Source organism: Phoenix dactylifera, chromosome 2 (assembly GCF_051530095.1).
Source record: "Phoenix dactylifera cultivar Ajwa chromosome 2, Ajwa_hap1_PhDact_Kaust_v1.1, whole genome shotgun sequence".
Lineage (NCBI taxonomy): Eukaryota > Viridiplantae > Streptophyta > Magnoliopsida > Arecales > Arecaceae > Phoenix > Phoenix dactylifera.
Window position 1 is genome coordinate 22,222,476 of NC_143191.1, and position 26,139 is coordinate 22,248,614.

Genomic DNA, 26,139 nt, shown 5'->3' on the forward strand with positions numbered 1-26,139 from the left:
ACAAAGAGTCATTTTAAAACTTGTCACAACCCGGATCCGAATCCGTAGCACGGCCGTGCTATCGCCGACTACCGCCCACGATAGCACAAAATCTCATACATGAATCACAGGGTAGTTAAACTGATCATGCTTTCATATGTAACATTTCCAGTGTAACTTACTAGAAATTGCAAAGTACAGAGCTTCTAAACAGTTTATGTATACAAAATGTATGTTTACCCAAAGAGAAAGAACCCTGAAGCTGAAGTCTTTTACTGCTATCCCTGGGGGTGATCTGAAAAAAAATATAAATAAATGAGTATAAGTTACATAGCTCAGTAAGTAATTCTGCATAATCTTACTGGATCAAAAATAATACTAAACATTTTTAAGCAGGGTTTGAGAAGCTAACATATGCATCAACTAATAGCTTTTTATAATAAAATATTTATACTGAGCCGGTAAATCGGTGCATGTAACAACATATCTTTTCATGAGAAATGCATCGTAAAACTTTATGCCGGTAATTCAGGTTTAAAGCCTACACTCTCAGGTTGCCGCACTTAACTCCCACGGCATGGATCACACGCTTAGTTATTTGTCACCCACTGGTGGGGGCCATACGTTCAGTTATTCTCACCCACTGCCGGAGGCCATACGCTCAGTTATTCTTACCCACTGGCGGGGATCATACGCTCAGTTATTCTTACCTACTGGCGGGGGCCATCCATAGCACCTGAGAGCCCATAAGTAGTATTTTTCACAAATAGTACACATAGGTAGAATGAAAGCTCGTTAATAGCAATTAACAACTGATCTTATGTTCAATGCATTTATAACATCGTAATACATCTCATACATAATTCAGAATGCATGAATAACACTTTAAAATCTTTATAAAATATGATACATACATGATCCATAAGGTAATAAGATTAAGGCAGGTTACTTATAGTTAATTTGCTTTCCAATTCCTCAAATCTGGGTGACAAATCCTCGATCACCTAAAACATTATCATAAGGATCACATTATTCCTTATTCATTTATTATATAATTTCTTAGTTCATCGTACCATGAACTTACTTGATTGGATCCCAACCAAGGATCTAGCCCAAGTCCAATTTACCCAATTTAGAGCCTTTGGGCTCGGTTTAAAACCAGATTGGGTCCGCATAGGTCAATTGGATTTTTAATTAAGGGATTGGGCCTGGTTCATGATTGGGTCTAGCCCCTTTCTAGTCAATTTGGTCTTCTGATTGGGTCATTAGGCTCAACCCAAGTCTAATTGGGTTTAATTTTGGTCCAAGGTCAATGTAGCTCATTTGGGCTTGAGTCAGAGTCAGCCCAAGGCTAAATTGGTCTCTAAACAGTTTACTTGAGCTTGGATTAGGGCCGACCCGGGCCCACTGAATCCAATTTAATCCATCATTTTAAAATACTTTGGGCTTGACCCAAGGCCAGTCCGAGTCCAATCAGTACACAGTCCAATTTGATTGGGTTCAGACCCAATTAAACTTGGACCCAACCCAATTAATTTTATTTGGCTTAATCAATTTAAATCCCAACCTAGTTGGATTTAGATCAGACCCAATCCGAGCTGACCCAAATCGATTTAATTTCTTTAAATCGAATTGCATTGGTTCGGGTTCGGACCCAACCCGTTAACCCGAACCCAACCCATTAACCCACTCTCTTTCTCTTTTCTTTTTCTTTTCTTTTTATTTTCTTTTTCCTTTTCTTCCTTGCTTCTTCCCGAAGCTTCCCTACTCCTTTTTCTTTTTCTTCCCGTAGCTCTCCCTCTCTCTTTTCCTCTCTTCTTCTTCTTCCATCTCCTTCTCTTTCCCTCTCTTCGCCTCTTCTTTCTCTCTCTTCTCCTCCTCATTCTCCCTTCTCAAACCTCCCATATTCTCTCTCGCCCCAAGCACTCTCTTCCTCTCTCTATTCTTCTCCCGTGAAGAAAGAAAGGCGAGCTTGGGAGGGCCAGGCCACGGCCGGTGGCGCCTGCCGCCGATGCCCGCAGCTGGGCCTGCTGCCTGTGGCCAAGCCGAGGCCGGCGGCTCCCGCGACGTTTATGGCCGCTCCCCGCAATGTCGGCAACACTCGCGGCCGCACACGGGTAAGTCCCCTCTTCCCTCTCTTCTTTCTTTCTTTCTTTCATTCTTTCATTCTTTTCTTTCTTTTCTTCATCGCCCTCCCCTCATTTCTTTCCTGTGAAACAAGAGGGGAAAAAAAGGGCGAGAGTTCATTCCCTCCCTGAGAGCAAGAGAGAGAAAAGGGGCCTCTATACTGCAGCCGAAGACGGCGGCACGGCGGATCGACCAAGGTGAGTGCTCTCTCCCCCTCTTTGTTCTTTTCTTTCTTCCTTTTAAATTCGTATGTTGAACAAATTGAAGGGAGGTAGCCGGAAGGAATTTACCTTGATTCTGAAAGGGATTGCAGTGTCCCGTGCTCCTGTGCCTCCACTCCAACACCTCCTCTGTCGATTCACCTGAGATTTTTAGAGGGGGAACCAGGCATGGTAAAGGGTTTAACTAGGCCTTCTTAAGCGGTGTAACCGCCTTTAGCTGGGGTGAGGTGTCACCCCAGCTTCCCCCAATAAAGGGTCTAACAGCTGGACCCTCCTCTGATTCCCACCTGGCCTAGTCACTTCCATCCATATAGCATGAGGTGGCAGCCATCAAATGGGCTGCCAATCATGGATCCTAGTTGGCCCATTAGATGTCAAGGCCCAATGCTCAAATATAGGCCCAAAAAGGGTATTGGGCCAGTTGATTTTTGGGCCTAGGTATTACAAAACTCACCTCGTTTCCAACGTTCTCTCCTCGACCATTTCCACCTTTCTCCTGCTGATAACAGTATACATCCTGCGCTTGTTAACGGTGCTGACCTGCCTTTGCATGGTATCCATATTTATCATGTTTCTTTTCATCCTTTCTTATGCTCTTACTTATGCTCTTACAAAGCTTGCTTCATTCCTTGAATTCTAATAACAGCCATGGCATCCTTCTGGAGGGAGGTCATCCTCACCAGCTCCCCCGACAAGCCCATCACAGCCCATGACCCTCTCACCGGCACCATGCTTGCCCACTTCTCCAGCAGCCGCTCCCCTTGCAAAGGGCTCGCCCTCGCTAGCAACACCCACATTGCCGCTTCGCACATTTCAGCTGCTGCTGCAGGCTTCATCAGGCTCTACAACTGACGGTCCTCTGCCGCTCTCCACTGCATCCAGGCCGCTGAACCAGTAGCTCCCCTCGCTGCGACTCCAGACGGTTCCTACCTTTTCTCTGGGGGCCTCTCTGGCTGCATCCATGCCTTCTCTCTTCGCTCCAGTAATCTGTGTAACTCGTTCGGGCACACCGCCAGCCTGTGCCGTGTCTCGTCGTCAACGACGATGGCTCTCAAATAATATCGAGCGGAGATGATCGCACCATAGCAATATTCCCAATCCTTCGACTTCTAGATGATGCCTCCAACGAAGAGGATTCTGCCCAACTTGCATTGAACCAATTCTCTGCGCATGGCCCGTCGGTGACAGGCATCGCTGCAGGGCCAGGCGGATGCAATGCAACTGTAGTTTCAAGCTCGCTTGATTGCACTGTAAGCTTTGGAGCCTGGCAGATGGTGTCAAGCTGCGAACTGTGCAATTCCTGTGCGCAATTTGGTGTGTTGCTGTGGATCCTACTAGTTCTGAGTTCTATGCTGGTGGATCAGCTGGGAGCATATATGTTGTACCAAGAGTAGGAGGAAGAAAGCTACGAGATGCTGGAGCAGAGGTTACAGCATGGGAATCAGAGCCGAATGGGGCAGTGATGGCAGTGGCAATGGCACATGGGCATCAGAACTTGATATCAGCTTCCGAAGATGGGATCATAAGGATTTGGGATGTAGAGAGCAGATCGGTGGTTCGGATTATTGGACTTGCGGGGGGTGCCCTTAGCGATCTTATAGTGGTGAAAGGGATCAATGCGATCAATGGAGCTCGAAAGGGAATTGAAGTCGTGTCCAATGGGATGGGCGGTTTTGTGAGAGGGAGATGGGTAGAAATGTTAACGAGCTGAGAGAAGTGGATGAATGCTTGTGTAGCAGTGAAGGACAGGAGAGGGCCATTGACAAGCTTGAGGCTGTGATGGACATCTACAAGAGGCTCTTGTGTCTCCTTCTCAAAGAAGCCAAGAGAGAAAATGGTAAAGAGGAAGCCAACAAGATGGACTACTTTACGTAATGATATATCAGAAAATTGTGCTTGGAATATGCGAGCTAATCTAGGATGATTTGAGATGGCCATCAAGGTTTGACCATATTAGGTAGGTATGTGAATGTATTAACTCTTACATGCAGCAAAAGAACTATATTTAGAATATTGTGAGAGCAAAATTATCCTCAAAAAATGGTGTTAAAGAAACCAGATTGGGAAATTAAATACCTCGAATGGGGTACAAGATCTTGAGGGCAAGAGGCCTATTTGGTTTCCACTACAATCGAGATAAATTCCTTCTTGAACCAGTAACACTGATCTCTGTCAGTAGTTGTCCTGTAGATCTTCAGGTCGGTACAAGCCTGAAAGTGAGGTTGATCCTAACAGAATTAGCTTTCACGCGCTTGGGTATTGAGTGAACCCAATCTCTCTGCGTGTAGCCTCTCATCACTAGCAAAGAGCCATGCCTCAGCACAAAGCCATGCTGGTCTGAGGGGCTGCCCTTTGGTCGCTTGCCTGCTGATTTTTCTGCACCTCGAGCAGCTGGTGTAGCATTGGAACATGTAATTAACAGGACTTCCAATATCATAAACCTTAATATTGCTTTTTTTTTTCCAGAAACTGAAAATTAGGAATCAGATAAATGTCAGAGTTGACATACCTTGAGGTGTTTTGGCTGGCTTCTTCCTCAATAGAAATTCTCGTTCGCATCCAAAGGAGACTGATGCAATTTCTGGAGTTGGTCCATACAACTTCTCATCATCAGAATGCCAGGCCACATAGTCTGAGCCACTCTTGTATCTATTCAATAACAAGCTATTAAATTTACTTCCTGGAAGTGCCTCATGGACCTGCCAATATATATAATTCAGCAAGTCACTCGAAACAAGAAACAGGCAACCCAAAGACAGTAGTCAAACAAAAAATTTTTATTGATACAGATGATGCCATATAGTTGATTTGCAATTTAATACTAATGTCCCTCATTTGCAGTTGTAATTACAATAAAAATCAAAAATTCATTGTATACCGCTAGCTACACCTGCATGTGGAAGAGCACTCACCGCCTTCAGAATGTCTTTAAGCACAGGGTAGTCATCCCAAGAATATGCATGAGGCTGATACCCACTATATTTTAATTCTGTAAGCCCTTCACTTGCAACATAACATGTGTCTCTGGGCTGCAGAAAATTGATCATACATAATTTAAGATTGAACCCTTTTGCATAGTCAAAAAAGAAAGTAGAAAGATAAGTTGGTAAATTAAGAAAATTAACTTGTAGCCTCCATCCTATCATTTCCTAGTTAAGATAACCATCTCCTCAATATTACAAAATAGTGAGACCCAAAAGAAATTATTGTGGATAAACAGGTTGTCATAAATACTATAACATGATTTTGTTTTTTTTTCTTCTGAGACTCAACTGCATATAATTCATTTGTGAAGCTTCTCATTTGTTAAAGCAAGTACCCCAAACCCACCCAGTGAATTATTGTAAATCTACACATCTCCACAACATCTTGTTGACTCATAATTAATTTAAATCAGTTAGCCTTGCTATGTATTGATGAGAATTGACTTAATCATTGGCAACTAGAACTCATTCTCTCCAAGGGTACATTCATCCTAGGGCTGCACCATGATGACATAGAGATAATAGAATTTAGTCTCAATGCCATATAAGGATAATGATGCAGAACTCCGAGGTGCTGATGGAATTGACAAGCACGTATTAGAAATGCAGGGTAGCTCTATTGAAATTGTCAAATTGATGAACACTTCTTAATTTTGCTAACTTTCCCCCGCAACATATAAAAGTGAGGAGATGAACACTGATAAAAAGTGATGAGCTCTTTTGCTCCTTCTTTCTACTTGATAAATTTCAATTTCATCTCCCCCTTTTATCTCTCCCTAAGTTTACTGTTTATGTAATATATCAAGCAATCGCTGCATACTACAGGCATGTAGCTACAGACAGTTCAGGATACAACTTTTGCTTCATGCAAAGGCATGTCCAAACAAGTTTGTTTAGTTTGTTTATTAATATAATGCATCCATAATAAACTATATTAAAATAAATGAAAAAGATATTCCAAGTGCATTGACAAGTTGTTTGCATCTTGTAAAGTCTTCTATTAAGTACTCAAACACTTTGGACGTGATCAATTTAAGTACTCTTCTATTATTTTTAACATCCATTCTGATTATTGTGGAAGACAATCTTATAATGAAGATAACAGACATCTAGACTGGTGGAGAACATTGTTCCGCACTCTTCAATGCAACCAAACTAAATCCTTCTAGGATGGTCTTTCTTGACTCCAACTACATCCAGAAAGTGAACATCAATAGAAAGACTTGAACAGAATGCTCCACGACTCAACGAATGCTTGGGTGAATGGAAATATGGAATGGAGTATACAAGTATAACAAAAAAGGAAAAAGTCTTTGCACAGACCATGAAGACAGCCAACATTCATTAAATGGTTGCCATTCTTTTTTTTTTTTTTTTTTTTGGGGGGGGGGGGGGGGGGGGGGGGGGGGGGGGTTGGGGGCACCTAAACTTTCTATCAAATAGATATAATAATTCTTTCTTGATGAGATCTATCTTGAGACTGAGAAGTTTACAAGCAACCTTGGAGCCTTTTGGAACTGTTTAGCCATCAGTATCATGCTATCTATGCAGTTAACACTCTTCAATACTTGCATTGGGTTTTTTTGAAACATCTTCTTGATGTTGGCCATAAAGAGTCATTATGCTCTTCTGAAATATACTCTTTACCCCCTTGTATTGTGCTCAAGATACACTTGGCTCCCTTGGACTTTAAAAAGTCTCAAAACAGCCCACAACTTTAAAAAGTGGCTCTTTCGTCCATCTGTATTAACTAGAGATAAATCTAACTGTAGTAAAAAGCTCATATGACCATCGTGTGAGTTTTAAAATGGGCAGCACAGTGCACAAGGCTCTCACTATTGCGGGGTTAGGAAGAGTCAGATATACGCAGCCTTAACCCCACATGCGGAAAGGCCGTTTCTATGTTCTGAACCTATGATCTCTATGTTCACGAATTAATGGAGTAGCCTTACCATTGCGCCCAGACTCACTCATATCACGCAAGCTTTAAAATTTTGAAAAATCTCTAATATACCCTTGCCTATCCAATTTAGGAAGAAAATCTCTTAGATCCTCTATTTTTCCTTTCTATTTTCCCCTTTCAGTGCTAAAGGATGATGTAGCGCAAGGGTCTCTAGTTGTCAAGGTCACAGTTAAAAAGTCCGACAAAGAACCCATGAGTAATGGCAAAGTTGTTGGGTACTTTCACAGCCCAAACTCTCTCTATCCTGGTGTTCTGCTATTATTCCCTCTCTCTCTCTCAACTTTATCCCCTTCAAAGCCCAAGCTCTCTCTCTCTCCCACTCATCTCATAGTGAAGCTCAAAGATCGGCTTCACCACTCTCCCTCCTCCATCATATCCACCATCCAATACCTATTCGCCACCAAGAGGTCCCATGCAGTTGTGAAGTCAAGTCCAAACTTGACGAGATTTGTGCGATGGAATCCTGACACATTCTACCTCTACCAATAGCAACAGGGGTCATCATTGTTGTTTTCTAGCATCAAAGTGGCTACGGCAACTGCCGCTAGCCATCCTCAACGACCTAGTTGTCACCCAAGTCTCGAGAAGGCCAAGTTGCAACATCAAGCTTGCCATCTTCTACCCTCTGTCATCCATCCTCTACTTTCCCCGCCCTCTACTTCCCCTCGTCGATTTTCTTATGTAATTTCTCAACCACAATCCTCTTGATCTCATGGCAGTGACTCTATTGGGAAGTTGAACAATAACCCATCCGTGTCTTCTCCATATATACTTGCTAATTGGGCTCTAAGACTGCAAGAAGGGGAGCAAGTCACGAAATTAGGATGGAGGTGGAGAACAAGTACCTTATTATCAAAAACTACATCAATTGCTTCCCCTCCAAGTCCAACTTCAAGCTGAGGAGTGCCCCCTAGCCTCAGCGAAGGATTGAAGGATGTAATTGTGAGATACTGGGCTGAAGCCGGCAGCCCCAGCCGACTTCAGCCCAACGCCTCTTTTGGAAGGGGCGTAGCAGGGGATCGCGTCTGCGATCCCCTCCTTCTTCTTCGGGCGCAGAGACGCCGCGGGCATCCCGCGGCTGCACCGCGGTCGTCCCGCGTCCACCTCGCGGCCGCACGCACGGCCGCTGATTTCGCCTCCGCCGCAATTCCCGCAACGGAGAGCCGTTGAAATGGGGTGATAAAACCCCCGTTCCTCCTCCTTCGGAGATCACCCGAGCCCTCCTCCCTCTCCTCCATCTCCTCCTCCTCCTCTTCCCTCCTTCCCTCCTCCTCCTCTCCTTGGTGACCGGCGTGCCCTCCCGGCCGAGTACTGTCCGAAACCCCGTCGCGAGTCTCCCCTGTTTTGAAATCTTCTTCCTGTCGGAGAGCCCCACGGCCATCGCCGCCACTTGACCGCCGAACTGAGCCACCTGCGGCTGGGATCCGCCGCCTCCATCGTCCACCGGTAGGCCTCTTCTTTGGCTCTTCATTTCGTTGCCATTTACCTTTGATTTCTCCTCTGTTTCGGCCCTACAAACCGAGATCATCTCGGTTGCCCTCCTCCCCGTTAGCCGTCGCAGCGGCCGGCTGGCCGTCAACCGAGGGGTGGCCTTCGGCCACCTAGCCAGCCCTCTCCCCTCTCCCCTCTCCCTTCTCTTGGTACCCATCTCCCCTGTCCATGGGGAGTTTGGGGAAGATGAAGGCCCATCGTGGGCCGAACTGGGCCAACTTGGGCCTGGTTCACTGTGGGCCCAACTTAGGCCCAGTTCAATAGTGTTGGGCCCAGATGGGCCATAATCTTTTGTGGGCCCAAATCGGGCCCAGTTCAGCCTAGTTCGGGCCCTATTTGGGTCGTACCCTTTTGTGGGCCCAGTCCAAATATGAAACCCGAACCCAAACCCGAATCCGGAATCCGAACCCATTTGGCCAATAAATGAAATTTTGTAGATAAGCCCTTGCCAGTATATTATTTCACAAAAAGGGTATTCTGTAATTTATGTTTGGTCCCTATAAGAAAGATTATTACATAAGGCTCCCCAAATATATTTGATTGGTCCTTCCACTAAAGTTTATTATAGAACAATACCCTATAATTAAGTATTAGTCCCTGCAATAAATTTTATTGCATAAATGAACCAATTAGAAGCCAACTTTGGGGGCCCTATTTAGCTGGGTCTATGTGGGCCCATTGGACCGTGCCCAATATGGGCCCTATCTGGCCATGCCCATTATGGGCCAACTCTGGACCCTGTTGGGCCGTGACCAATAGTATTATTTTTGGATTTTGCTTAGCTCTGAAATTAATAAGGAATTAATTAAATTTAAACAGGTGAACCTGATCCGTCTATCTGAAGTAGGAATCAAGCGAGAAGAGGTAAGTAACTTAATACTTCAAGTGTAATTTTCAAATTACTTGATAAATAGATTAAATTCTGATAAATATTTTGTATTCTGTAAAATGGGTCAGGCATGTTAAATTTTATTTGAAAATCATGTTATATACTCTGAAATCCGTGAAATATGACTGCACAATTTATGAAAACTATTTTTATATATATATATTCTCAGCATGGCTATGATCTGTTCTGTCCTGTTCTGGCCCCGCCAATGGGGATTATACGTTGGCCCTGTCGACTTGTAATCTGTGAGGAACCGGTTTCGACACCGTACCACCGGTGATTAGAATAGTGGTATTTGGACACCGTACCACCGGTGCTTAATAATAGTGGTGTTTGGCACCTTGTGCAACCCATGCCACTGGGTTACATGGCCGTAGCCCATTATGTTGAGATTCTGATATTATGTTTTCTGAAAAATGATAATAAGTTTTGAAAACAACAAATGATGTTACTTATGATTTATTCCAGATATTATCCTGCATTTGATCTGATATGTTCTGACCCCACTTTGGGGTATTTTGTTGCTTACTGGGCTAGTGTAGCTCATTATTCTATTTTCTTCATTTTTCAGATCCAGAGGCTTGATCTCACGGGATTGAGGAGTGCGTTAGATTTTCCGACGATTTCTTCAGTTATTGGCATTTTAGTTAGTTTAGTTTGGACATTTGAATTATGTTGGCATATGTTATTTTGGAGTTTTGTGAGTCCGCTTTTGAACAATTTAAATAATTATGTCAGTTTTGAATAGCTGTATCTGCTTTGATATGATCCGATGCCTAGCCCGCCCGTGCGGCCCGCCGTGCGGGCGTGCGGCGTCTGCCGCGCCTCGGGCTCGGGGCGTGACAGATTTGGTGGTATCAGAGCTTAGGTTTCAGATTCCTAGGGATTGTATTTGAAATAGTCAGATGGAGCTTAAGTTTTAGGATCTTTAGGATTCGTCAGAAAGTTTGAGAGATGGGTAGACATTAGGCCATTAGATGAAGGCATTTATTTGCTTTTGTTATTGATAAATTTGAGTTATTTTATCATAATTTTGAAATGCTAAAATTAGACTGCAACCTAATTATGGTCGTAACCAAAGTGTGAATGAGCTACTCTAAGAGTTTTCTTGGCAGAGCAACTTGTATTTCAAGTTATGATTAATTAGATTTTGACTAAATTAAGTGAAGGAATATTAATCATGAGTTATTATCGTGCAATGTAATTATTTGGGAAGTTTAACTTGATATCAGGCACTGTGAATATTGCTTCTAGTTGAAGTTAATTATTTTGGTAGCAATTTAAGATTCATCTATAAAAAGATGTTTAAAGCTTGGACTAGAAAATATTCATTGAAATCTGTATGTGGATCATGCATGGAGCTCGTATATAGAAGGAAAATATACTTTGGGATGAGACTTAATAATTCTTATTTGGCTCTACTTGAGACTTAAAACAATTAAGATTGATATTTTGATGGAAAGTCAATTAGTAATCTTGAGAATATTGGTGGATTTAAATATTTTTTTTGGGTTGGTCGAAAATAGGACTTGCTTGATTTAGAAAAGTTCTTGATGCTTGAAAGAAAATAAAAAATAAAAATAAAAATAAAAATCATTGAAAAGTATAGTATTTTTGATTTTGATCGATATGGATATCATTGTGTTATTAGTAAATTCTCTAAGTCCAGTAGATTTACAAGATCCTGAAATGTTTGCAGTATTACAAATAAAAATATTTTACTTATTTGAGGAGTTGATCTCAATGTAAAATCATAGAGTTTATATCTTTGTGGAATTTCTTGTAAATCTTTGAACCAGATTATTGGATTCTTGTTAGTTAAATATTTATAAATCAAGGCTATGAGTTGATTATGGATTTTGTATCACCGTATGAGAAATGCAAGGGGGATTTCATGAGAGGCCAAAATAAGTTTAGCCTAAAAGAAAAGATTCGGGATGATTAAATAAGCTCCTGAGTAAGTTAATCGATCGAGAATCTTTTAATTATCGAAGCTTCGAATAAATATCAACTTGTATAATAGAATTGTTAAGGAAAACTAGAATTGGCTTAGTTCAAATTTGGATCTAGAATATGATTGCTTGATTATATGATGGTACAAATACGATAACTATCTCAAGGGTTAATCATGATCTAGTGTACTTGGGAAGCAAGGATAAAATTTTGTTTGGATATTAAAAAAAAAAAAAATTTTGCTGATGATGTGGGATCAATAAGAAAGTTTGGAAAATATTGATCAGAGTTGCGCAGCGAAAGTATGATGGACTGAGTCAATTTAAACTGGTCAAAAATATTGAATGTGTTTTGGTAACATGTTATTATGAAAGACTATGTTGTTCAATAATGAAAGATTTTGTTAATAAGGGAAGGTGTATGCTATTGATTCTCAGGTCAATCATGATAAGATTATGTTATCTCTTGGATAGACTTTGCTATTTTTGGGTATGCTAAGAAAAATTTGAGGATATCATGACCAAGATTGGTTGATTATTGATTAAATATGGTCTAATTTGTTAAGTATCGGAATAAACCATGCATTATTTGCTTCCATCTTATGATTTATAAGTTTAAGTTAAAAGCTTTGCGACATATTGAATCATAGTATCAATACTTTGCCTTTCCAGACTTGCTTTTGTGATTTGATGCAAATCATTTTTGAGATAAATCGTTGCTACCTAATGATCATCAGTACATGTTCATTTTGCGAATCATATTCTTAGCAATATAATGATTTGACTCTAAGGTTGGTCATTATCTATTGTGGGATCTGCTCCTTACCATAATATGAGCATCAAATTCATTTTATTTCAAGTTCTATCCCAAACACAACTAATTTTAATCAATCCTATTGTGAATCGATCCTGATCCGATCTCGAGTGAACATGCATCAAGATGATAATTTCAGTCTGAGATTTTAGTTAGTCACTTATCTAGTGTTAATCTTGCGAGTTTATATGAAAGTTTTGATAATTGATCTAAAGCTATCTATCACTGATTTTGACCGAGGAGAACGAGATCTTGGATTTGTATTACTCAATAGGCTGAGCATTTCTAAATTTGAAAGGCCTAGATCTCTCAAATTTCGAGGACGAAATTTTCTTAAGGAGGAGAGAATGTGAGATACTGGGCTGAAGCCGGCAGCCCCAGCCGACTTCAGCCCAACGCCTCTTTTGGAAGGGGCGTAGCAGGGGATCGCGTCTGCGATCCCCTCCTTCTTCTTCGGGCGCAGAGACGCCGCGGGCATCCCGCGGCTGCACCGCGGTCGTCCCGCGTCCACCTCGCGGCCGCACGCACGGCCGCTGATTTCGCCTCCGCCGCAATTCCCGCAACGGAGAGCCGTTGAAATGGGGTGATAAAACCCCCGTTCCTCCTCCTTCGGAGATCACCCGAGCCCTCCTCCCTCTCCTCCATCTCCTCCTCCTCTTCCCTCCTTCCCTCCTCCTCCTCTCCTTGGTGACCGGCGTGCCCTCCCGGCCGAGTACTGTCCGAAACCCCGTCGCGAGTCTCCCCTGTTTTGAAATCTTCTTCCTGTCGGAGAGCCCCACGGCCATCGCCGCCACTTGACCGCCGAACTGAGCCACCTGCGGCTGGGATCCGCCGCCTCCATCGTCCACCGATAGGCCTCTTCTTTGGCTCTTCATTTCGTTGCCATTTACCTTTGATTTCTCCTCTGTTTCGGCCCTACAAACCGAGATCATCTCGGTTGCCCTCCTCCGCGTTAGCCGTCGCAGCGGCCGCCGGCCGCCTCCGCGGCCGGCTGGCCGTCAACCGAGGGGTGGCCTTCGGCCACCTAGCCAGCCCTCTCCCCTCTCCCCTCTCCCTTCTCTTGGTACCCATCTCCCCTGTCCATGGGGAGTTTGGGGAAGATGAAGGCCCATCGTGGGCCGAACTGGGCCAACTTGGGCCTGGTTCACTGTGGGCCCAACTTAGGCCCAGTTCAATAGTGTTGGGCCCATATGGGCCATAATCTTTTGTGGGCCCAAATCGGGCCCAGTTCAGCCTAGTTCGGGCCCTATTTGGGTCGTACCCTTTTGTGGGCCCAGTCCAAATATGAAACCCGAATCCGGAATCCGAACCCATTTGGCCAATAAATGAAATTTTGTAGATAAGCCCTTGCCAGTATATTATTTCACAAAAAGGGTATTCTGTAATTTATGTTTGGTCCCTATAAGAAAGATTATTACATAAGGCTCCCCAAATATATTTGATTGGTCCTTCCACTAAAGTTTATTATAGAACAATACCCTATAATTAAGTATTAGTCCCTGCAATAAATTTTATTGCATAAATGAACCAATTAGAAGCCAACTTTGGGGGCCCTATTTAGCTGGGTCTATGTGGGCCCATTGGACCGTGCCCAATATGGGCCCTATCTGGCCATGCCCATTATGGGCCAACTCTGGACCCTGTTGGGCCGTGACCAATAGTATTATTTTTGGATTTTGCTTAGCTCTGAAATTAATAAGGAATTAATTAAATTTAAACAGGTGAACCTGATCCGTCTATCTGAAGTAGGAATCAAGCGAGAAGAGGTAAGTAACTTAATACTTCAAGTGTAATTTTCAAATTACTTGATAAATAGATTAAATTCTGATAAATATTTTGTATTCTGTAAAATGGGTCAGGCATGTTAAATTTTATTTGAAAATCATGTTATATACTCTGAAATCCGTGAAATATGACTGCACAATTTATGAAAACTATTTTTATATATATATATTCTCAGCATGGCTATGATCTGTTCTGTCCTGTTCTGGCCCCGCCAATGGGGATTATACGTTGGCCCTGTCGACTTGTAATCTGTGAGGAACCGGTTTCGACACCGTACCACCGGTGATTAGAATAGTGGTATTTGGACACCGTACCACCGGTGCTTAATAATAGTGGTGTTTGGCACCTTGTGCAACCCATGCCACTGGGTTACATGGCCGTAGCCCATTATGTTGAGATTCTGATATTATGTTTTCTGAAAAATGATAATAAGTTTTGAAAACAACAAATGATGTTACTTATGATTTATTCCAGATATTATCCTGCATTTGATCTGATATGTTCTGACCCCACTTTGGGGTATTTTGTTGCTTACTGGGCTAGTGTAGCTCATTATTCTATTTTCTTCATTTTTCAGATCCAGAGGCTTGATCTCACGGGATTGAGGAGTGCGTTAGATTTTCCGACGATTTCTTCAGTTATTGGCATTTTAGTTAGTTTAGTTTGGACATTTGAATTATGTTGGCATATGTTATTTTGGAGTTTTGTGAGTCCGCTTTTGAACAATTTAAATAATTATGTCAGTTTTGAATAGCTGTATCTGCTTTGATATGATCCGATGCCTAGCCCGCCCGTGCGGCCCGCCGTGCGGGCGTGCGGCGTCTGCCGCGCCTCGGGCTCGGGGCGTGACAGATTTGGTGGTATCAGAGCTTAGGTTTCAGATTCCTAGGGATTGTATTTGAAATAGTCAGATGGAGCTTAAGTTTTAGGATCTTTAGGATTCGTCAGAAAGTTTGAGAGATGGGTAGACATTAGGCCATTAGATGAAGGCATTTATTTGCTTTTGTTATTGATAAATTTGAGTTATTTTATCATAATTTTGAAATGCTAAAATTAGACTGCAACCTAATTATGGTCGTAACCAAAGTGTGAATGAGCTACTCTAAGAGTTTTCTTGGCAGAGCAACTTGTATTTCAAGTTATGATTAATTAGATTTTGACTAAATTAAGTGAAGGAATATTAATCATGAGTTATTATCGTGCAATGTAATTATTTGGGAAGTTTAACTTGATATCAGGCACTGTGAATATTGCTTCTAGTTGAAGTTAATTATTTTGGTAGCAATTTAAGATTCATCTATAAAAAGATGTTTAAAGCTTGGACTAGAAAATATTCATTGAAATCTGTATGTGGATCATGCATGGAGCTCGTATATAGAAGGAAAATATACTTTGGGATGAGACTTAATAATTCTTATTTGGCTCTACTTGAGACTTAAAACAATTAAGATTGATATTTTGATGGAAAGTCAATTAGTAATCTTGAGAATATTGGTGGATTTAAATATTTTTTTTGGGTTGGTCGAAAATAGGACTTGCTTGATTTAGAAAAGTTCTTGATGCTTGAAAGAAAATAAAAAATAAAAATAAAAATAAAAATCATTGAAAAGTATAGTATTTTTGATTTTGATCGATATGGATATCATTGTGTTATTAGTAAATTCTCTAAGTCCAGTAGATTTACAAGATCCTGAAATGTTTGCAGTATTACAAATAAAAATATTTTACTTATTTGAGGAGTTGATCTCAATGTAAAATCATAGAGTTTATATCTTTGTGGAATTTCTTGTAAATCTTTGAACCAGATTATTGGATTCTTGTTAGTTAAATATTTATAAATCAAGGCTATGAGTTGATTATGGATTTTGTATCACCGTATGAGAAATGCAAGGGGGATTTCATGAGAGGCCAAAATAAGTTTAGCCTAAAAGAAAAGATTCGGGATGATTAAATAAGCTCCTGAGTAAGTTAATCGATCGAGAATCTTTTAATTATCGAAGCTTCGAATAAATATCAACTTGTATAATAGAATTGTTAAGGAAAACTAGAATTGGCTTAGTTCAAATTTGGATCTAGAATATGATTGCTTGATTATATGATGGTACAAATACGATAACTATCTCAAGGGTTAATCATGATCTAGTGTACTTGGGAAGCAAGGATAAAATTTTGTTTGGATATTAAAAAAAAAAAAAATTTTGCTGATGATGTGGGATCAATAAGAAAGTTTGGAAAATATTGATCAGAGTTGCGCAGCGAAAGTATGATGGACTGAGTCAATTTAAACTGGTCAAAAATATTGAATGTGTTTTGGTAACATGTTATTATGAAAGACTATGTTGTTCAATAATGAAAGATTTTGTTAATAAGGGAAGGTGTATGCTATTGATTCTCAGGTCAATCATGATAAGATTATGTTATCTCTTGGATAGACTTTGCTATTTTTGGGTATGCTAAGAAAAATTTGAGGATATCATGACCAAGATTGGTTGATTATTGATTAAATATGGTCTAATTTGTTAAGTATCGGAATAAACCATGCATTATTTGCTTCCATCTTATGATTTATAAGTTTAAGTTAAAAGCTTTGCGACATATTGAATCATAGTATCAATACTTTGCCTTTCCAGACTTGCTTTTGTGATTTGATGCAAATCATTTTTGAGATAAATCGTTGCTACCTAATGATCATCAGTACATGTTCATTTTGCGAATCATATTCTTAGCAATATAATGATTTGACTCTAAGGTTGGTCATTATCTATTGTGGGATCTGCTCCTTACCATAATATGAGCATCAAATTCATTTTATTTCAAGTTCTATCCCAAACACAACTAATTTTAATCAATCCTATTGTGAATCGATCCTGATCCGATCTCGAGTAAACATGCATCAAGATGATAATTTCAGTCTGAGATTTTAGTTAGTCACTTATCTAGTGTTAATCTTGCGAGTTTATATGAAAGTTTTGATAATTGATCTAAAGCTATCTATCACTGATTTTGACCGAGGAGAACGAGATCTTGGATTTGTATTACTCAATAGGCTGAGCATTTCTAAATTTGAAAGGCCTAGATCTCTCAAATTTCGAGGACGAAATTTTCTTAAGGAGGAGAGAATGTGAGATACTGGGCTGAAGCCGGCAGCCCCAGCCGACTTCAGCCCAACGCCTCTTTTGGAAGGGGCGTAGCAGGGGATCGCGTCTGCGATCCCCTCCTTCTTCTTCGGGCGCAGAGACGCCGCGGGCATCCCGCGGCTGCACCGCGGTCGTCCCGCGTCCACCTCGCGGCCGCACGCACGGCCGCTGATTTCGCCTCCGCCGCAATTCCCGCAACGGAGAGCCGTTGAAATGGGGTGATAAAACCCCCGTTCCTCCTCCTTCGGAGATCACCCGAGCCCTCCTCCCTCTCCTCCATCTCCTCCTCCTCTTCCCTCCTTCCCTCCTCCTCCTCTCCTTGGTGACCGGCGTGCCCTCCCGGCCGAGTACTGTCCGAAACCCCGTCGCGAGTCTCCCCTGTTTTGAAATCTTCTTCCTGTCGGAGAGCCCCACGGCCATCGCCGCCACTTGACCGCCGAACTGAGCCACCTGCGGCTGGGATCCGCCGCCTCCATCGTCCACCGGTAGGCCTCTTCTTTGGCTCTTCATTTCGTTGCCATTTACCTTTGATTTCTCCTCTGTTTCGGCCCTACAAACCGAGATCATCTCGGTTGCCCTCCTCCGTGTTAGCCGTCGCAGCGGCCGCCGGCCGCCTCCGCGGCCGGCTGGCCGTCAACCGAGGGGTGGCCTTCGGCCACCTAGCCAGCCCTCTCCCCTCTCCCCTCTCCCTTCTCTTGGTACCCATCTCCCCTGTCCATGGGGAGTTTGGGGAAGATGAAGGCCCATCGTGGGCCGAACTGGGCCAACTTGGGCCTGGTTCACTGTGGGCCCAACTTAGGCCCAGTTCAATAGTGTTGGGCCCATATGGGCCATAATCTTTTGTGGGCCCAAATCGGGCCCAGTTCAGCCTAGTTCGGGCCCTATTTGGGTCGTACCCTTTTGTGGGCCCAGTCCAAATATGAAACCCGAACCCAAACCCGAATCCGGAATCCGAACCCATTTGGCCAATAAATGAAATTTTGTAGATAAGCCCTTGCCAGTATATTATTTCACAAAAAGGGTATTCTGTAATTTATGTTTGGTCCCTATAAGAAAGATTATTACATAAGGCTCCCCAAATATATTTGATTGGTCCTTCCACTAAAGTTTATTATAGAACAATACCCTATAATTAAGTATTAGTCCCTGCAATAAATTTTATTGCATAAATGAACCAATTAGAAGCCAACTTTGGGGGCCCTATTTAGCTGGGTCTATGTGGGCCCATTGGACCGTGCCCAATATGGGCCCTATCTGGCCATGCCCATTATGGGCCAACTCTGGACCCTGTTGGGCCGTGACCAATAGTATTATTTTTGGATTTTGCTTAGCTCTGAAATTAATAAGGAATTAATTAAATTTAAACAGGTGAACCTGATCCGTCTATCTGAAGTAGGAATCAAGCGAGAAGAGGTAAGTAACTTAATACTTCAAGTGTAATTTTCAAATTACTTGATAAATAGATTAAATTTTGATAAATATTTTGTATTCTGTAAAATGGGTCAGGCATGTTAAATTTTATTTGAAAATCATGTTATATACTCTGAAATCCGTGAAATATGACTGCACAATTTATGAAAACTATTTTTATATATATATATTCTCAGCATGGCTATGATCTGTTCTGTCCTGTTCTGGCCCCGCCAATGGGGATTATACGTTGGCCCTGTCGACTTGTAATCTGTGAGGAACCGGTTTCGACACCGTACCACCGGTGATTAGAATAGTGGTATTTGGACACCGTACCACCGGTGCTTAATAATAGTGGTGTTTGGCACCTTGTGCAACCCATGCCACTGGGTTACGTGGCCGTAGCCCATTATGTTGAGATTCTGATATTATGTTTTCTGAAAAATGATAATAAGTTTTGAAAACAACAAATGATGTTACTTATGATTTATTCCAGATATTATCCTGCATTTGATCTGATATGTTCTGACCCCACTTTGGGGTATTTTGTTGCTTACTGGGCTAGTGTAGCTCATTATTCTATTTTCTTCATTTTTCAGATCCAGAGGCTTGATCTCACGGGATTGAGGAGTGCGTTAGATTTTCCGACGATTTCTTCAGTTATTGGCATTTTAGTTAGTTTAGTTTGGACATTTGAATTATGTTGGCATATGTTATTTTGGAGTTTTGTGAGTCCGCTTTTGAACAATTTAAATAATTATGTCAGTTTTGAATAGCTGTATCTGCTTTGATATGATCCGATGCCTAGCCCGCCCGTGCGGCCCGCCGTGCGGGCGTGCGGCGTCTGCCGCGCCTCGGGCTCGGGGCGTGACAGTAATCATAAAAGATCTCTTCGTTTCCATTGATCTGTACCAAACCAATCGCATGAAAGAATATAGCTCTTCATAAAAAAACAATGGTTTTCTGGAAATAGCTCCAACTTGGACAGGTGAGTTTAAGCGCGTAGAAATAATACATTAATACAAAAATAGATATGAATTGAATTTGTTTCTCTTTTGTGCATTTTCCAAGTTTTAATTTAAGAAAGCTAAAATTCTTCTTTAATCCAGGACTCATTTCTTTTTTATTTAGTTGTATGTAGAGGATTGATGCATTTGATATGACCTCTGGCAATGTTGTGTTCAGGAGGGATGAGCTAGCGGTTAGGGGTTGGGCTGAGAGGAATACATGGGCAATGAGGACCACTTCAAGGTCATGGTGATGATGGATGTGGTAATGGCGGTGATGGTGGTTGTGTTGATATTGGTATTGGTGGTGGTGGTGGTGGTGGTAGTTCCCTGGAGATGGTGGATGTTGGTATTGGTGGAGGTGATGATGATGGTGATGGTAATAATGGTAGTCATGGGGTGATGGTGGTGGCAATGGTGGTGATTCACATGATGTGGGTTTGCATTGCAAAGTCTGGGACGAGGGCCAGTTGCGAAGACGGGCGTCAACACTCATAAGCAACCTCCTTGGCATAGAAGTCAAAGTGGCGGGTGGTAGTGAAACCGGTAATGGAGGCAGAGGGGTGGTGAGAAAGTGCGTAGGAGGTGGCAAGCATTAGGTTCATTTTCAAAAATTTAGAGAGTGAAAGAAAGGAACACATAATTGAAGTCTTTCTCAAAAATAATAAGGGTATTTTGGTCATTTAAACATTGTTGCCAATGCTGTCAGTAGGGAAATGCATGGAAGGGTTGGTTTGTGATGGAAATATAACTTTGTTGACTGGTCTAAACCTTTATAAATTTGAGGGGGGCCAAGTGTAACTCAGACTCAGTAAGGGGAGGGGGGGCAAATGTATTTTTCCCTATGCTCTTTAAAAGATCGTCTTATGTAGTGTCAGGGTTCTTAATCATTCATGGATACTACAATCACCCCATGTGATATAGCATCTTTAAAAATCACAAACTATAACTTTCTTTACACAATGAACATCAAGATTGTAGCAAAGGTATGCCTCCCACATGACGAAACATGCATGCTTTTGTCTCAAACGCACATAATTGATATGCCAAAGGAGATTAATCTGAACACTCATCTAATTAATGATGAGCTATTCGAGAATTGTTCTTGTAAGTATGCACAATATTCATGTAAAATCTAATTTACCAAATCAGGTTGCACCACTTCAGCATTGTCTGCGCTTCTCTATTTTGCATTCTTCACTACCATCAAGGGACAACAACTCCTTGTTTATTCTTCTTTTCCTTTTTCTTTTTCTTCTGACTCTTCTTTTGGAGCTATGAGCTTCCATGACAGTAGTCGGGCTAGTAATCAAATCAATAAAAATAAACTTACTAATTTAATCATCTTTAGTAGTATTCTCCCCTTTCTCAAAAGAAAAAAAGAGCAGGTAATTCTGCACATCTTAAGTGGGAAATTTGAGTTACCTAAAATGCCGCCTAGTTTTCTTGTCTACAACATGGCTTGGGAACACAAATGCCACTACTTCGGATAGTAATAGTTGAACGATGTTCAAATAGCAAACTGCCTAATATGTTCAAAAGTAATGAAGCACATTGACATAGAATTGGAATTTCCCTTATTTCCATAGAAGAGAAAAGATCAATGCAAAATCTTTGTTATTGTGCAAATCTAAGTTTCCACAATGGTCATATGGCTTGGTGACTCATACAATACTATTATTACTGTACATTATGAACTCTACATTACGATTAGCTAACTGCTCTTTTGACATTCTTCTTCTATACAGTGGTTACTGTGAACCTGAGACATCTCTGATGGTTCTGTTCGACATGTTTATGCATCCAACACTTCTACGTTCTTCGTGTACGTTACAATCATGAAGTATTATCAATCTAGATGATAATTTTATTCTTAAAATGTGAACAAAGAACATTAATGACCTAGACAGTTTTACACCATCCAACACTTCTATGTGTATTCCTTTCACTTCCTAAAAGCTTTGCTTCCTCACATCTTCTACTTTTTTCATCAGTAAAACAACTTATGCATTCAAAGGAAAGTCTCATGGGTGCAAGTAGAGTCAAGTTCTCTTGTAACTCACAGAGAAACATTTGAAGAGATATGGATAATTTGTAACACCGTAGTTCTCAACACTTTCAAAATTAAGAACTTGCCACTTACAGGATACACATTTGAAATTAAGCATTACAAGACTTTTCCACTTGATAAGATTTACCCACAAACTTTATGAGTTAAATTACTATCCACCATTTATCCAATGCCCAAAGCAAGGAATTTTAATGAAACACAAGAAAGCAAACCTTTAAAGCAAAAACAGATATACATTCCAATGATTATGTGTTCAAGATAAAATCTTTATGAACCAAAAAAAAATGGGGCAAAATCCCACAGATTAGAATATGTTCTTGTTCTCAAGATCAAGTCTTTAGGATCTCGTTATACTGAGGCAAAAAATCTCAGAAATTAGAATAGGTTTATAGGGTAAATCTGTACGACGAATTGTTTCAGAGGGGAATAGTTCATACCTGGAGACAAGATTTGCCGAAGACGTGAATCGTAGGTCTCGTCCACGGGATCTCTTTGTCGAGATACTGGAACCAATCCCACGCCTGGTCGCGAGGCACGAATCGCGGGATGTAGATGACCTCGCTGCCGTTTCCGAGATCGATACGCTGTTTTCTTCTATTCTCGCTAGGATTAGGGATAGAGTCGGCCGGTTCGAACCCTCGAAGCCTGGACGTCGACATGGTGGACGGATTCGGGGGAAGGGGGGAGCCGAGGAGGCGAAAAATGAAATTTTCGTGGTGACTTCCCGCGGATGGATAGGTTATTAACTACTTGGTATTTGGCACGAGAGGAGAATACGTGTACTCTTGGCTTAATACAAGATTCCAAGGAAACTTATTATCTTTCTATTCATTATTGAATTTATAGAGTTTTATGTTTTGTATTAGTTATTATCTTTCTATTCATAGTTGAATTTATAGACTTTTATCTTTTGGTAAAGGAAAATAAAATTGCATTTTTTTTTGAATGTTTGATTCTATTAAAACGCAATCTTCTATCAGAAATATATTTATTTTATTTATCTTTTATCAATTAAAATCCAATCTCTTCATGGTTGAGGAGTCTTTAACCTTTATTGCTATACATATATAATCCGAATAAATTTTGTAATCGCCGAGACTATTCGAGAATGAAATAAGAAAAAAATAGTATTGGTATTGAAATAATAATGGACTACTAAAATTTTGCATAATCTTGATTTAGTATTTCTGTTTATATGTGGAAGCATGCTTAAGTATGAACCATGTTAATTTTGTCAAACCACTTTAATGGTGCTTCCGACAAGAAAGAAGAGGGTGTGAATATTTTTTAGTTTGCAAGTGATGTTTTGATCGCAGAATGCGTTCTCTTATTATGATGCTCATCTTTCTCTTTATTGCCATTCAAAATATGACTTCTCTAACATTTCCAAAACACCCTTTCTTTAATTTCTGTCACAATATTACATCTTTGTTTTGTTCTTCATTATGACAATATATAGAACTTCTATAAGATCACCTAGAACTGCTAGGCAGCTGTACAGGCTCCCAACCTTAAGCTGCTTCATTTAAACATCTACTGAGCTCTTTTTTGTAGTTGGCCAATATAATGCTTGTTTTCTCTAAGAGTTCATCCGGATTAGCTAAACTAATTGTTGCTGGAAATTGGACCCGGGGGCGGCCACGAGCTGAGAGGGGAGGAGCTCCGCTGCTGGAACGGTGGGCGGCGGCGCATCAGCTAGTGGCGTCCTCCTGGAGAGTCCTACAAGAAGCCGGTGGCCGGGATCTCCGGCGCCGGCCCTCCGATGCCTAAGTCGGAGGGGGCTAGTATATGAGTGTGGTAAAAGAGGAGAATGTTTGTTCTCTTTCCTTTTCCTCCTTTTCCCCTGGTTCCCTTTTATAGAAGGATATTATGTTACCTGGGAGGTGACAGAGGAAATTGTCTTCTTCGTAATAATTGGGCACGATCATGCTCATTAATGGCGTTGTGGAGAATGAGACCGGATCAGACCGGAGCCAGCGAGTTGTCATGGTTGATCGGACCTATTGGAGTGGTTCAACCGCCGGCCGTGGTGTGCTCGGGGTTCGTAGATAGCAAGTGCATTAATTGCTGAGTGAACCGGTGATCAGGGAGAGCCATACGCTTTGATGGTCCAGTGATCCGGAGATCATCTTGGGCCGTGTTCATTTAATGGTGGAGTGCACTGGAGGCCCGCAGGGGTCACACGCATTAATGATCGGGTGTGCCGGAGGCCTGCGGAGGTCACGTGCCTTAATGGCTTGACGACGGTAACAGAGTACGGTGGAGTTGGATATCTAGTTGTCAGATTCTCTCTAAGGGATTAGGCTGGGGTCGAATATTTAGACAAGGCGTCTTTAGGGCTCGGTACCTGGCCGGGTGCCGAGCCGAGCCAGTTGCTCAGTGGGGTGTCTTGACTCGAGCGTCGCGAGGTCGGCGCGTTCTAGTCGGCGTCTCCTGGTCGGACGCTTTCTGGTCGGGCGCCTTTCTGGTCGGGCGCCACTTGGGTTTTCCCGTGTTGCGAGGTTGGGGCCCCCTGATCGGGCGCTTTCCGGGTCGGGCGCCTTCTGGTCGGCGCCCTCTGGTCGGCGCTCTCTGGTCGGCGCTCCTTAGGCGAGCGCCTCCGGACCGGTGCGACTTGGGTTTTCCCCCAATACTAATGTTTTGGTTATGGTTTTTATTATTATCAAGCTTTTACATTTTGTAGTTCCTAGTTAACACTTCACATGAGAGGTTTCTAATCATTTCTTTGCCGTAATAGTCACAAACTTCAAATTAGGTTAACTCAACATGGCCAACTTTGTCAAACACTTACAAATTGAATTCTGAAATCCCTTGCATTAGAAAATTTAAAAGGAAGTGGGAGGGAGAAATTTCATAAAAAAATAGACATGTAGATGTAATATAAAAATTGCACATATTTTAGAATGAATCCAAATAAAGAGTAGTGTCCCAAAAAGATCAGATAGTGATGGCAAAGGTATTCACTAATTTGGTCTTAGAGGCTTTTTTTCCCTCAGTTTGAAATTTGAAATGTTGGGAAAATGAAATTTGAAGATGTTTCCCATGACGAGGGATATGATGTATGCCTGCTTAGCCTACAATATAATGTGGTTGAGATGGATTGCCTATAATTGAAACAAAAGGCCATAGTTGCTAAGATTCTGTGCAACTTTTATGAAGTTAGGCATAAAAAAGAGTGTCAATATAATCTAAAAAAAGTTTGCAAAAAGTTTTGCACCTTGTAAGAATTCTGTCTGTTCAAGTAGAAAAAAGGGTTGCATCCCCACGCAAGGCATTGTCCGCTTTGAAGAAAGCCGCCTTTTTAGAGCGCCCTCTCATGGCTTTGCCCTTTAAAAAAGGGCCTCGCAAGGGAAAGGATGTACCCCTCCTTAATAAAGCATAATCCTTTCTACTAGCCTCCCAGTGGGAAGGATTCGTGACGACCCAAAAGTTTTACGGGCATAAGGGGAGTCTACGCTCACCGCACCATCTGTTAGAGCAGAAAAAGAAGGTTGCGTCCCCGCACGAGGTTTTGTCCGCTTTAGGAAAGATCGTCTTTCCAGGGCGCCTCCCTCACGGCTTTGCCCTTTAAAAAGATGCCTCGCGAGGGAAGGAGTGTACCGCTCCTTAATAAGGCACAATCCTTTGCACAATTCAACCGATATGGGACTAAGTCCCGGGCTCCCACCGCACCCCAACACTAACCATGACCAAAAGGGAGCAATGTTGCTGATGTATGAGAATTTTAATGCAAAGTACATACCTTGATAATATATGTACACTTCAATCCTCCCTGTGGTGTCTCCTTTACTTACGATGCCAACAAACTTAATAAGATCTAGTACAGTTGGTGGCAATCATCTTAGTTAAAATGCTTTTAACGGTGAAGGAAATGCCATAGGTGATGATAAGAAATAATAGATATAAAGTTATATAACACAGCCGACCTTAGCTCAGTTGGTAGAGCGGAGGACTGTAGTATTGCTTGCAGATGAGAATCCTTAGGTCGCTGGTTCGAATCCGGCAGGTCGGAAATTTTAATTTTTCTCTTTGTTCAAATTGTCAAGACACTAGAAAATTGAATTGTATTTTCTCATTAATATGTTTTTTGTATTTCATATTTATTACATTTTACCTTATTATTTCTCTAAAATGTAAATCATCAAGTACAAGCTAGATTTGTATATCCCAAACATGTCATAAATACTAACTACAGGCACAAAGTGCAAATAAACTCTATGATCAAAAGTTCATATACAAATTGATGTTTAGTGCATTATAACCAATATTACTTACCACATAAAATTTAATTAAACATAATTTATGCTAT

At 41.5% G+C, this 26,139-nt stretch overlaps 1 protein-coding gene and 1 non-coding gene across 5 annotated transcripts; one reads left to right on the forward strand and one right to left on the reverse strand.

Annotated features, from left to right (window-relative positions):
* Nucleotides 1-130: 130 nt before the first annotated feature.
* On the reverse strand, nt 131-22,582 carry ALKBH2 (oxidoreductase, 2OG-Fe(II) oxygenase family protein). 4 transcript variants are annotated; one of them, XR_016399163.1, is made up of 5 exons: nt 22,268-22,582; nt 5,240-5,356; nt 4,837-5,026; nt 4,404-4,718; nt 131-274 (listed from the first exon to the last, which is right to left on the reverse strand). XR_016399163.1 is itself a non-coding variant. In XM_088715584.2 (4 exons), exons 1-4 carry the CDS (start codon nt 22,487-22,489, stop codon nt 4,522-4,524), a joined length of 726 nt encoding a protein of 241 aa, XP_088571710.1. In that variant the 5' UTR covers nt 22,490-22,582; the 3' UTR covers nt 984-4,521. The 4 variants fall into 4 exon arrangements, 1 of the variants encoding a protein (XP_088571710.1); XR_016399162.1 differs by having other exon boundaries at nt 2,397-4,718; XR_016399164.1 differs by lacking the exon at nt 131-274 and adding an exon at nt 481-715 and having other exon boundaries at nt 2,397-4,718.
* A 3,169-nt stretch (nt 22,583-25,751) lies between these two features.
* On the forward strand, nt 25,752-25,842 carry TRNAY-GUA (transfer RNA tyrosine (anticodon GUA)). The gene is given in 2 exon segments: nt 25,752-25,788; nt 25,807-25,842. It is a non-coding gene; the product is annotated as a tRNA-Tyr (tRNA).
* The last annotated feature ends 297 nt before the right edge of the window (nt 25,843-26,139 follow it).

Bases quoted from the DNA above. Each gene is read 5' to 3' on its own strand.
- ALKBH2 (XM_088715584.2), bottom strand. From the start codon at position 22,489: ATGTCGACGTCCAGGCTTCGAGGGTTCGAACCGGCCGACTCTATCCCT. The intron at 5,357-22,267 runs GTATGAACTATT...AATTTTCTGCAG, and splicing joins TCGGCAAATCTTGTCTCCAG to CCCAGAGACACATGTTATGT. The intron at 5,027-5,239 runs GTGAGTGCTCTT...ATATATTGGCAG, and splicing joins TTAAAGACATTCTGAAGGCG to GTCCATGAGGCACTTCCAGG.